Source organism: Ictidomys tridecemlineatus, chromosome 5 (genome assembly GCF_052094955.1).
Source record: "Ictidomys tridecemlineatus isolate mIctTri1 chromosome 5, mIctTri1.hap1, whole genome shotgun sequence".
Taxonomy (NCBI): Eukaryota; Metazoa; Chordata; class Mammalia; order Rodentia; family Sciuridae; genus Ictidomys; species Ictidomys tridecemlineatus.
In genome coordinates this window covers 149,905,835-149,919,003 of record NC_135481.1, presented here as the reverse complement: position 1 = coordinate 149,919,003, position 13,169 = coordinate 149,905,835, and the positions used below count along the sequence as shown (strand labels likewise).

Here is a 13,169-nt window from a genome sequence, read left to right as displayed (position 1 = left end):
ATATTCAAAAAGTACTGAACTCTCACTGTCCTATTGATTTTCTGAAGTATAATACATATAAAGTCATTTATGTCTTCTAGCTCCAAAAACTCTAATTTCTAAGGAACTTATTACCAAAAACTAACTAAACAAGTAAGATGACAACCTTCAACACAATATTATTATTATTTTTTAATACTTATGGAAACTGGATACTGAATTGCCCATCAGTAAGTGGTTTGGATAAGTACATGCATACTGTAAGTGAAATGCTGCATATCCATGTGGAGTTATCATTAGCAAAGTGTTTTTTGCATCTTCATTTGCTCCACAATGCTTTCTCAGTGTGTTCAAACTTCCAGTGAAATTTTTATATGCTCACTGTGGTATAAATGCTAAATCTATTTCTAGCTTCTTATTTTCAATAAACAAAATTAAGCATATTATGGTAATTATATTGTTAGGAGTTCTAACATTTTAATTAAATTTAATTTAAATTACTGAGCCTACTGCCCAAAGGCCTTTTAGTCTATGGAAAAACAATCATATAGACAGATCATGGCCACAATGAAAGACCACATAGATCAATAGATTGGGAAACAGAGAAGGGGAGATGGTTATTTGGATATGGGGAGATCATGTTATATATTGTATTATATAAAATATAATAGGGAAATAAATTTCTCACATTCAAAATGTGCCAAGTGACCTATCTGAAAAATACTACTAATAATTATAATTTTCAGGGTAAATAGCTAAAATCAAGAAATCTAAATAATTACACACACACACACACACACACACATATATATGACCTTGAGGTTTTTGATGATCTAGTTATGACTAAGGATAAAGTTAGGGAAAAAAAAAAGCTTCAGATGAAAGAATATATACGAAGGCACTGGGGGTTTTATTCTAAGTGTCATGTGGAGATGAAAGACAATATAAATTAATGACATGATTCAAGTTGTTCAAATATGGAAATTAAAAAATGTTCTTTCCTGATTAAGATACTTTACCACGAGAGCCCTCAACATCCTCTTCCCATAAGAGAAAAAAAATACATGGCCAAGCCTCCCAAGTTCCTTCTATCCAACTGGTAAAGCTATGAGCTGCCCAAATCCTTTTCCTTACATGCTGGACCCAATATGTGTAATTTCAAAAACATTCTTGGTAAAGACCTTCTTATAAAATCATTTTATGGTGAACAGTAGAAGTACAGGATTAGAACTTTCTTAGATACACTATTAGTGTAAAGTTATGTACAGTAAATATTTTGCATGGAAAACACAAAACAGCTCAACATTACAGAGGAATGGAAGGCTTTAAAAGTTAGGAGGATGTGTGAAACTCACCTCCTCAAATGCAAAGGGGAAATCTAAAGCTTATTTGATAACAAAGCTTATAAAAACAATGAAATAGGTCATTATAAAAATAAGCAATTTACTTGTGTAAGCACTGAAATCTTATAAAAATTGTTTTAAAATTTTTGCCTTCCACTAGGCAATCTGTATATTAACTATAATTTTCAAATGTTATGATTATAAAAAATAATTATAATGAGACTGTGAAAATATCAAAATAAAAGGTGTCTGTTATCTGGAACAAAGCAATACCTAAATATTGGCTCTACTGCAATATGGGAAAAATGCTCATCTCCCAGCAATGACATTGGTGTGAAGATAACACCATGTAGCATGGCAGCCTGCACAGGGCAAGAGGGCCTAGCAACAATTTTGGAGAACACCGCTTCTGGCTTTCATGATAGTTCCTAGAAGTCAAAACACAATGCATGCATCCCTTCAGGCCTATCTACTGGGTCCACTGTGGTTCTGAGTGCTTACTGGAAGGTAGAAAGGTTCTCAAAGGACAAAACAAGACAGACCACCTAGCCTCTGCATCCTGCTCTTGTATACCCAAATTCAGGCTTCAAGGGGTGCCTTAATCAGTCCTTCAGAAGACAGATGGGGTTAAATCAGGTGAGGAAAAAAGTGGGTGAAGAAGCTCATGTGCTCCTCGATATTAACATCATAAGACTTCTACAACAAATCTGTTTTATGCCACATTTCCCAAGTTTTAACTGTGATCTGAGGCAGGTTATTAAGAGAGAACTGAACTTTACCCTTTAAAAAAGTAGAATTTTCAGAGAAATATGAACTATAAAAAAGATTCTAGCCATAAAAAGCAGTAAAATGAAATATACCCTGAACAACTCTACAAAGAAAATATGAGACTTTCTCCTCAAACTCAGTCACAGCAACAAGGAAAGCAGTTGATGAGGTAGGTTAAAGAAACAATATAAGTAAACAATTATTTCCAAGTAAACAAATATTACATAAGAAAACAGGGCCACATATTTTAAATTACTTGCCAAAATTCAATCTAACCAAAATACTTAAGAGAGAAGGAAATAATATTAAACCATAAAGACTACTTGATTACTTCTTTTCCTTTTGTAATTGAAAAAAGAAAAATCCCAGCATCTAAACTTTGAGCAAATATACAGAAATATTAGAAGCAGCACTCTTACTTTGAACAACTAACTCTGGAACTTTTGTTTCAGTTTTCATTTTCCTAAAGGGAAGGACAAATTCAAACACCAGAGAAGTATCGACAACAGATGGTATACTTCTAATGAACTAAAAAGATACTTACAATTTTTGCATTTTTCCCACTCTTCCTGAGTTGCTGAACAGCAAAAGCGTGTTCAACATTGTCCATTGAAACTCCATTAACCATTGCAACTCGGTCATTTTCCCTACGGGGGAAAAAGGCACCAAACAACATGTTAGAGAAAACTATACAGTTAGGTTTATGAATAAGTTTCTTTAAAAAAAAAAATTCTTCTAATTATGGACAATCTATCTGTCTTCAAAGTGATGATATATAATGTCAAACTTTTTGCCTGATGAACTTTCACAAAAATGTTCAGCAAGTAACCAACCCCAGGCCATTTTTGTAACTATTAACACAGTATTTCCCCAAAGGACAAATCGGGTAGCACAATAGAGGAAACAATTATTGGTAGTTCAATTACAGTATTAGGTGATACTAAATTATCTCATCTAGCTAGGAAAAAAAATCATTCCCTTTTTAAAAGGTAAATTCTTGGGCTGAAGATATACCTCAGCGACAGAGCTTGTGCCTAGTATCCGCTGAGATCCTGAGTTTGACCTCCAGTACCATCAAAAAGAAAAAAAGTTCATTCTTACTCCTTTTAAGTTTCTTATTATCCTTCTGATTATAATCCCATTTTTAACTGTATTTTTTTTATTCTCCTTGCCTTGCTACCCTCTTTTTCATACAAAAAGGGCAAAACTTGGGGTGAGAGGGTCCTGAAAGCTAAAGTTTACCTAAATTGAGTTAGCAAAATCATTAGGAAAGCAGGAAAGTGACAGGACAGGAAAGAGCTTGTCACACAGGCGCCTGAAAGAAGAAAAGCACTTACTGTAGCTGTCCTTCAGCTGGTCCTCCTTTCAACACATCTGAAATCACTATTGAGGTTTCTCCACTCTGAAAATGAGGATTATCTCTTCCACCAGATATTGCAATCCCAAATCCAAATCCAGGAGCCTAAAGTAGTAATTAGAGTAAATTATTGCTACTAAAGACAAAAATAATTGCTCATTAAGGTATATGCTATAATGTAAAAAATTACACAAAAATAGTCATTTTGTTATCTGGTCTTTGCTTATATGATTGTGTATTAGAACTATAGACTCTTATAATAGAATACATTCTCTAATAAATTAAATACTAAACATAATAATATTTAAAAATTTCAATTACATAAATGTTAAAAACTACAATAATTTAAAAATTCTGAACATTGAAGTCTTGATTTCTGATTATGAGAAGAGGGCCTAGGGTACTGGCAGTACCTAGTGTCGATCATCACAAACAATGGCAACTAATTTAGAAAATGACACACTAAACTAGCATATAACACCATTTGTAATTCAATATAAAAAGTAGGCTTGAAAATCAAATATTAGTTCGACTTCAATTATTCTAAAACTTTCTGAGTAAGTAAATCTTTACAGAAGTAATAAAGTTACGAACACACTATATACATTAGCTGCATGAATTACACATTAGTTATGTCAAACAAGCATTTTTACATATATTTTTAGCTAAAGTAAATTATAAATTATAAACTTCTGAAAGAGCTAAAAATCTTTACCACAATGACTGAGGGACAGCCCAATTGAGAAAAAAAATAAAAATATTTCCAACTTGTTTAAAAATTACAGAATCTCAAGGAAACCAAAACCATTCCCTAGAATAAAGTACTCAGAGTAGTCTAAAGAAATACATGTTTTGGGGGCTGGGATTGTGGCTTAGCAGTAGAGCACTTGCCTAGCATGTGCAAGGCCCTGGGTTTGATCCTTAGCACCACATAAAAATAAATAAAATAAAGGTATTGTGTCCAACTACAACTAAAAAATATTTTTAAAAAGAGAGAAATACATATATTTGTATAAAGTTGTACTATATTCCTATGTTCTACAATACAAAACACCCTAACAATAATAAAATAACAACTCCCTTCCTAAGCAGTCTAGTTTACAACAAACGAAACCATGTTCACTATAAAAAGGGTAGGTCAAGATCTTCCCTTCCACCCAAAGCCTACTAAAGTAGCAAAAGAAAACACAAAAACAAAACAAAACAACCTCTCCCTAAAAAAAGAACAAACACCATTGATTTTACTTCCAGGTATATGCCTAAGAAAAACAAAAACATATCCAAAGACTTACACATAAATATTAACAGTGGCATCAACCATAACAATCATAAAGTAGAAAATAAACCAATGTCCATCAACTAAAGAATGGATAAGTAAAATGTGGTATAGTTATATACAATGGAAAATCATTTGGCATTGAAAAGGAATGAAGTGCTGACAAATGCTACAGCACAGATGAACCCTGAAGACATTATCGGTTAAGAAACCTGTCACAAAAGTCCATATATGCATTATTCCATTTATATGAAATGTTCAGAAACAGGCAAATCAACAGTGACAGAAATTTGATTAGCTGTTGTCTAGAGCCAAGAGGGAAGGAAAAAACTTGAGAATGATGGCTAAAGGGAATGAGATTTCTCTTCGGGAGACACAAATTCAGGACAATGACACCAAACCTAATGGTCACTGCCACAAAGTCATAATTTAAAAGGAAAATTCAGTTATTCTTCAGAATGATTTGAAGGAGTAAAAAGTCTCAGTTTTACTACATCTCAACCTTAAGTATACATCTTTCTAATAATCTATGTATAGAAATGAGAAGTGTACATAAAATACTTTGACCTTATACCCAAGTACTACTGTGAATTCAAATTCAACCAGCTGTGCATATAAAAGAGAGAGGTGGACACCAGACACATTTTTTCACCATTTTTACTTGAAGGAATGTACAGTTATTCAGGCCTGCATATTTGGGACATTTTTCTCCAAAATGAATAAATACATGCTACTTCAAAGAAAACAACTAATGGTACTTGCTGCCAGCAATGAAAATTTATTTTTTAAAAATTTATTTTGTTTGGGCTGAGGCTGTAGCTCAGTGGAAGAGTGCCCATCTTGCATGTGTGAGGTTCTAGGTTCAATCCTCAGCACCACACAAAAGTAAATAAAGATTTTGTGTCCATCTACAACTAAAAAATTAAAAAATCTAAAAATTTTATTTTATTTACTTATTTTTATGTGGTGCTAAGGACCAAACCCAGTGCCTCACACGTGTCTGCCAAGCACACTACCACTGAGCTACACCCCCAGCCCCCAAATTTATTTTTTATTTTTATTTTTATTTTTTTATTTTTTTTTTTTTTAAAGAGAGAGTGAGAGAGGGGGACAGAGAGAGAGAGAGAATTTTAACATTTATTTATTTTTTCTTAGTTCTCGGCGGACACAACATCTTTGTTGGTATGTGGTGCTGAGGATCGAACCCAGGCCGCACGCATGCTAGGCGAGCGCGCTACCGCTTGAGCCACATCCCCAGCCCCCAAATTTATTTTTAAAATAAAAATTTTAAATTTGGAAAAATTTACCTATCACCATAAGTTTACAATAGTTTTTCAACATTTAAAAGACCTTTCTTATAGGTTTGGTGGTGGTATTAACTATGTGATTTTTTATATATTGTATAATAAATGTCTTATCATTTGAAAGATATGCCTTGACTCTGGAAACCAGCATTTTTAAAAGACCAAGCAAGTTTTTATTAAATTATGCATAGATAAAATACTGATTCAGGGTATAATAAGCCAGTGAATATTCACATAACAGTATAAAAAGTTCACTGATACAGATTTAAAGACTGCACATGACAACTATCCTTGAGAAACTACCACTTAGCATGTTTCTGGCATAAAATTAAAGATGACTGTACGTCATAATAGTTTAGAAGTGCTATTAAGATAACTCCTCTTTTTCAACAGTACATGTATAAAGTCAGATTTTCTTGGTGAACTTTAACAAAAAATAACATTAGAAAACGGTTTTCAGGACCTTGGAGATGAGTCACAGAACTTGAGATTTATTAATAGGGTATAGTACACCAATGGATTTTCTAATCTTATTGCCTCTCTAATGAAGTATTTATGTAATGTTGAGCTTTGTTTGCTTATTTTATTTTGTACTTTTGCACAGATATACATAAAAGATGCTGGTTTTTAATTCTGGAGGTCAATCTTTAACATAAACAGTCACTATCAGGTCTCAATATCAACACTAGGTACACACTGCTAACGTGCATGCAACCTGCTTCACTCTTTAGGGGGGCAATTCCACAATACCTAAGAAAAATACAACTGTACTTCTTTTGACAGTTACAAATTTCTAAAAATGTTATCAGTACTTCGTTTTTATTGTTTAAAAATGTTTGATCATATAGCTATATTTTGTCTGTTATTCATCAGCTAGTAGACATTAATGTTGTTTCCACTATCTGGCTATTTTGAATAATGTTGCTATGAATATCTGTGTATAATGTGTGGTGTGGACATTTTGTTTCACATCTCTTCAGTACATACCTAGGAGTGAAACTGTTGGGTCACACACTTGTTAATTCTACGATTAACCTTTTTTTTTTTTTTGTATCAAGGATTGAATCCCAGAGGTGTTTAATTAACCACTGAGCCACATCCCCAGCCCTTTTTGAAATATTTTTCCTAGAGACAGGGTCTTGCTGAGTTCTTAGTGCCTCACTAAGTTGCTGGGCTTTGAACATGCAATCCTCCTCAGCTTCCCAAGCCACTGGGATTACAGGCATGAGTCACCACACTTGGCTTTGGTTAACTTTTAAGGAAATGTTTTCTATAGTGGCTACATCATTTTACATTCCTACCTAGAATCTATAAAAGTTCTAAATTATCCACATCCTTGTCAACACTTGCTATTGTCTATTCTTATGCTTATTGCAATCCTAGTAGGTGTAAAGAGGGATCTTTGTTGGGATACAGTACAGCAACACAGCTCTTGCCTAGTATGCTCAAGGTTTCTTGAGTTCAATCCCCAGCATGTACACATACATCCTCCCCAAGAAGGAATGGGAATCTACCTTGTTATTTTTTAAACACCAAAGGTCAAATCCAGGGTCACCCCACCACTGAATTACAACTACAGCCTTTTTATTTTGAGACAGGATCTCACTAAGTTGCTGAGTGGTTATTAGTCATTAACCATTATCTAATCTAAGGTCAAGAAGATCTATTCCTGTGTTTTAAAGCTTTACTTTATGTAGGTCTATAATTCATTTTAAGTTTTGTTTTTGGTATGAGATAGGTTCAAATTCATTATTTTTATATCTGGTCCACCAGCTATCCTGACACCATTTGTTCAAAGATTATTTCCCCCCATTCTCTTCTCCCAACACTCTCGTCTCAAGTTTACCTCTTCTTCAAAGCACCTCCTTAGTTTAAATATTTATCAGCTGGCTCATACTTTATTTTCCTGACTGATTTCACTATATTTTCACCCTTTAATACTTTAGGATACTAAAAATTCTTCAGTACACAAATAGTCATTTACACTACAGAATTCTACTTTAGAAAATGAAAAAATAGAGAGTGGGGATATGGCTCAGTGGTAATGCATCTGAAAATTTTTTACTAATAAAAAAGAGAAAATGAAAAAGCAGATGACCAACTCATTCCTAAAGTTTTTGTTTTTCAAAAGATTCTAAAAATATGTTCATTTTGTAAGGAAGTACACCTGAAAGTAAAGAAAGTGTGGGCATATTATGGTGGTAGGGAATGGAACACAGAGTCCTCCAAATGTTCTTACCATTTTAACCTATAGACAGACCTACGCTTGTCAGTATGACAGCCATTAGATATGTGACTGAGCACTTTAAATGTGTCTAAAATGTGAAATTGTATGATGAGCACTAATTTTATGATTCTGTATAAGAAAAGTAAAGTAACGAATTTTTCAACATTGACTACATATTGAAATGACGTTCTGGATATGTTAAGTTTTAAATAAGATATGTATGAATATTGGTTTAATCTGTTTTTCACATTTTAATATGAATTCTAAAAACCTGAACTTAAATATGTGGTACTATGTTACTATTAGTGTTGTTGTAGACCTCCTAAGACTTTATTATATGACTAGTCTCATAGGAAATTAAATTTTACTGGGCCTTACCAAGTACCAAGCACTAAGAGGATATGAAATTGACTAAGACTTCCCACCCTGAGAAAGTTATAATGCACCAAAGGAAGGGGTAAACCACTACCAGAGGTGTATATTCAGCTTTCAGTGAGGATCAGGAAATAAGAGTACATGAGAATAAGCATGTTTTGTTCCCTGACATAACTCCAGGATCTACAACAATGCAATTATCTGGTATTCCACTGTTTGCATACAGTGGAATACCAGATAATTATTTAGCCTTGAAGAATGAACGCAATTTCAATTGTTTCTAGTTTTCCAAGATGAAGAAAGTTTCCTGAATGTAATGTAAATGATAGAATGAGGCATATATTATTCTTAGCAGTAAAGAGAATATTAGAGTTCTAATCCATAGGATTTTTATTCATTTAAAAGTTATCTCTACCTTTCATGAGATTAAGGATTTGCTCTTATTTGACAATAGAGAACATATTATTGCCAGGTTATTGTCAAAAGAACACAGATTCAAATCTTCACTTACTACTATTGCTTAAAGTCCACTTGCTCACTTCTTCAAGAGCAGACTTTTTCATTCCCATGTGGGTGTTTTTTGTTTGTTTGCTTTTTGTGTGTGGTACCAGGAATTGAACCCAGGGGTGCCTAACCAGTAAACCATATCCCCAGACCTTTTTGAGATAGGTCTCTTGGGAGACCAACCTTACACGTGACTGAGTGACACTCCCTGGCTGGGTGCTGAGGTGCTCAGTCACAGAAATGTGGGCGGTGTCTCGTGCATGGGTGTGTCTTGCTACAGCCCCATGAGTGAAGCTATGCTCACCTGTTCCTTTGTAATATAACTCCTTGCCCTGTTTAGGATAGAATCTTCCATGAAGTACCTTGTGTGTGTCCCCTTCTCTTACTGTGCCCTTGGGTGTGGCCTACCCAGGTGTCAGTCAACCTGCTGACAGTGGACATCATGAAGATACTCAGCCCACTGAAACCTGACCCCTTGCTTCATTTGAATAGCTTCCCTCAATAAAAGGGGTCAGCGCATGCTCTCGCTCTCTTTCTGCGGACCCTTAAGGTCAGAGGAGACATCACAGCGACCCCAAAGAAAAAGGTATTTGTGTCTCTTGTGTGGTTATTTTGTGCAGCCCAGTTAGCCCAGTTTGACTGGAGTGACCCCTGAGCATTTTAGTCTCGAGAACAAAACCCGGCAGGTCTCATTAAGTTACTGGGGTTGGCTTTGAACTTGTGATCCTACAGCCTCAACCTCTTGATGACTGAATTATGGGGATTATTGGTGTGCAACACTGCATCCAGCTGTAAGTGTGATGCTAAGTCTAGTGCAGCAGTACATGCCTGCAATCCAAGTAACTAAGGAGGCTGAGGCAAGAGGATGGTTGCAAGTTGGAGCCAGCCTCTGCAATTTAGTGAGACCCTATCTGAAAAATAAAAAGGGCTCAGTGGTAGAGTGCTCCTCAGTTCAATCCCCAGTACTGGGGGAGCAGAAGTTATGCCAAAGTCATGGCCCTCCATTTCAACTGGAGCATTAAAAAAAAATTATATGGAGGCCCCACTCCACAACCACTAAATCAGATCCTCTAGTGGTAAGGGCAACCCAAATAAACTTGGAGAGCCACTGCTCTAGATCAATTTCGGCAAGCTATGGTCCAAAGGTCATGTGGCCAGTTATTTATTTATAATTAATTTTATTGGAATACAGCCATAGCTATTTCTTTATTTGTTGTCTATAGCTACTTTTGAAATACACCTGAAGAGTTGTGTAGTTGTGACAGAGATTTATGGTCTGCAAAATTCAAAATATTTATTATGTGGCTTTTTACAGAAAGTTTGCTCTTTCTGCTCTAGAGAGTCTACATTTTATTCTGGATCAATTTAGAACACCAAAGGACTAAGATATTTCAAAGTACTATGTTTTGTAGCCTCAGAGAATAAAGTCAACTGAATTAGGCTTTGGCATAAGTTTCTCAGTTTGCATTGACAAGGCTATTTTTAAAAACGTTCAAAATAACCATTCCTGGAGGGTTGGTTGTTGAGGACTTTTCATTCTACCACAGTCTATCTCTGATGAAACTCTCAGACGACACAACTCTATACTCCCAGCACAACAGTTAACATTAAAAAACAAAGAATTATGAGTTAGAAATTCCTCTTATCTCTATCTTCTGATGACACTTCTACCCCCTGGACAAATGGCTCTCTTATGGCAAAAGAAGACTGAAAGCACAAGAAGGAGCCTACCTTATCATCCAGGCAGGAGTTCTCAGATTTGCCTGAATATTATTTACCAAGATGAATTAGGATGACACTTATGTTCAGAAAAATCATATTATTTCTCAATATTCAGGATCTTTCCCTATTCCCCTTAAGTTAATGAGACAGATTTGTAGTACATACATGTAGTATTTCTTCATACCTGAATTCCTAATAAAATCAAGCAAAACAGTACAAAGGAGAAAATGTTTAGCTAATTTAAGTCTCTTATTTTCTTTTGCTTATTTATTAACTAGAAGTATTAGGAAAAATAAAAGTGATGTATAATGGAAACTATCTAGCTTCTACCTAAAGAAACAATATACAAGATCAACTTAAACAACATAAACAAATAAAAATACTAAAACAAAACCAGAATTCAATGAAATAGAAAACAGAAAATAAAGAGTATCAATGAAAATATTGGTACTGGGGCTGGAGATATAGCTCAGTTGACAGAGTGCTTGCCTTGCGTGCACAAGGCCCTGGGTTCAATCCCCAGCACCACCACCACCAAAAAAAAAAAAAAAAAAAAAAAAAGTATTGTGCAAAAAAAACAACAAAACTATCAAACTGTTAGCCAATATAAACAAACTAAACAGGAAATAAGACAAAATTATCCAAAATCAAGGAGAAAAGGGACATCATTACACAACATCAAACATTAAAAATAAATGATTATGAACAATTTTCTGTCCATAAATGTATCAATCTAGATGATGATATATCCTCTGCAAGATACAAACTACCAAAACTACAAAAAACAATCCCCACAAAAAAAACTATCAAAAGCAAATTTGTAAACTCAACAATTCTACAGAATATTAAAGAAACTAAATTTGTAGTTTAAAAACCATCCCAACAAAGAAAAGTCCAACACCAGATAGCTCTACTAGTGAATTCTATCAATCATTAAAGGGGGGAGAAAAACTACATCAATTGTATACAAACTCCATCAGAAACCACAGGAGAAAGGAACACTTCCTAGCTCCTCCCTTTGAGGTTGGCAGCTTTCCCTTGATACCAGTAATGTAAGAAAAAAATGTCAATTGGTCAATTTGTCCCACAACACTGAAATAAGCTATCTTCACAGAATATTATTAAATCAATCCAACAACATATAAAATGTGTACTATATCACAATTGTAATTTATATTAGAAATGCAAGGCTGTTCAATTATCAAAAAATATTTAAATTCACCAAATCCACAAGGAAAAAAAATCTATATATTATGGTTTGGATAAGAGGTGTCCCCCAAAAGCGCACATGTGAGGCAATGCAGGAACATTTATGAAAGCTGTAACCTAATCAGCAAATTGATTCATTTGATGAATTAATCATTTGAAAGGACTACTGTATTAGGTGGTGACTATAGGTAGGCAGGGTGTGGCTGGAGGAAGTAGGTCACTGGAGTGTGCCTTTGGGGTTTATATTTTGTCCCCATGAACAGAGTTCTTGCTCTGCTTCCTGGCTGTCACATCCTAAGCTGCTTCTCTCAGCCACACTCTTCCTCCATGTTGTTGTGCCCCATCTTGAGTCCAGAGCTATGGAATTGGCTGACCATGAACTAAACCTCTAAAATCTGGAGCCAAAATAAGCTTTTCCTCCTCTAAGTGGTTCTTGTCAGATCTTTTGGTCACAGTGACAAAAAGCTGACTAAAACACTACTATAATGTCAACCAATACTTGTTTAAAAAAAAAAAAGTACTGAAAAATTCAATATTCACTTGTGATTTTAAAAACTCTCACTAAACTGGGAGTGGTAGCAAATACCTATAATCCCAGCAGCTCAGGGGGCTGAAGCTGGAGGATCACAAGTTCAAGACCAACCTCAGCAATTTAGTGAGGTCCTAAGCAACTTAGTGAGACCCTGTTTCAAAATAAAAAACTGAAAAGTGCTGGGGATCTGGCTTAGGGGTTAAGTGAGTCTGTCTTCCATCTCTAGTACAAAAACAAAAAAAATTCTCTCAGTAAATTCTAAGAAAACTTCCTAACTTAAAAAAATGACAAAACACAAAAACAGAATTACAAAATAGAAATGCTTCCTCAGTCTGATAATGGGCATCTATAAACACAACATACTGAATGATAATAGACAGTGATTTTATCCAATATTACAAAGCAAGTCTGCTTACCATTCCTATAAGCAGCACACAGACTGGAAAAGAAGAAATAAAACCACCTCTGTTTGCAGATAACATGACTGTCTATGAGAAAAGACTTCTCTTAGTCTCTATGTCCATATGTAGATATATGACTATCTACAAAAAATTGAAAAGTTCCCAGAATTAA

General features: G+C 34.7%; 1 protein-coding gene across 10 annotated transcripts in view; it reads right to left on the bottom strand.

Moving 5' to 3' along the window:
* Tjp1 (tight junction protein 1) overlaps positions 1-13,169 on the bottom strand; it is a 331,764-nt gene that overhangs the window by 53,741 nt on the left and 264,854 nt on the right. For all 10 annotated transcript variants that reach the window (XM_078051275.1, XM_040276148.2, XM_078051276.1 and 7 more), the window contains 2 exons: positions 3,428-3,552; positions 2,635-2,737 (listed from right to left, as the gene is read on the bottom strand). In XM_078051275.1, coding sequence (XP_077907401.1) covers positions 2,635-2,737; positions 3,428-3,552 — 228 coding nt within the window. The remainder of the gene's footprint in view (positions 1-2,634; positions 2,738-3,427; positions 3,553-13,169) is intronic.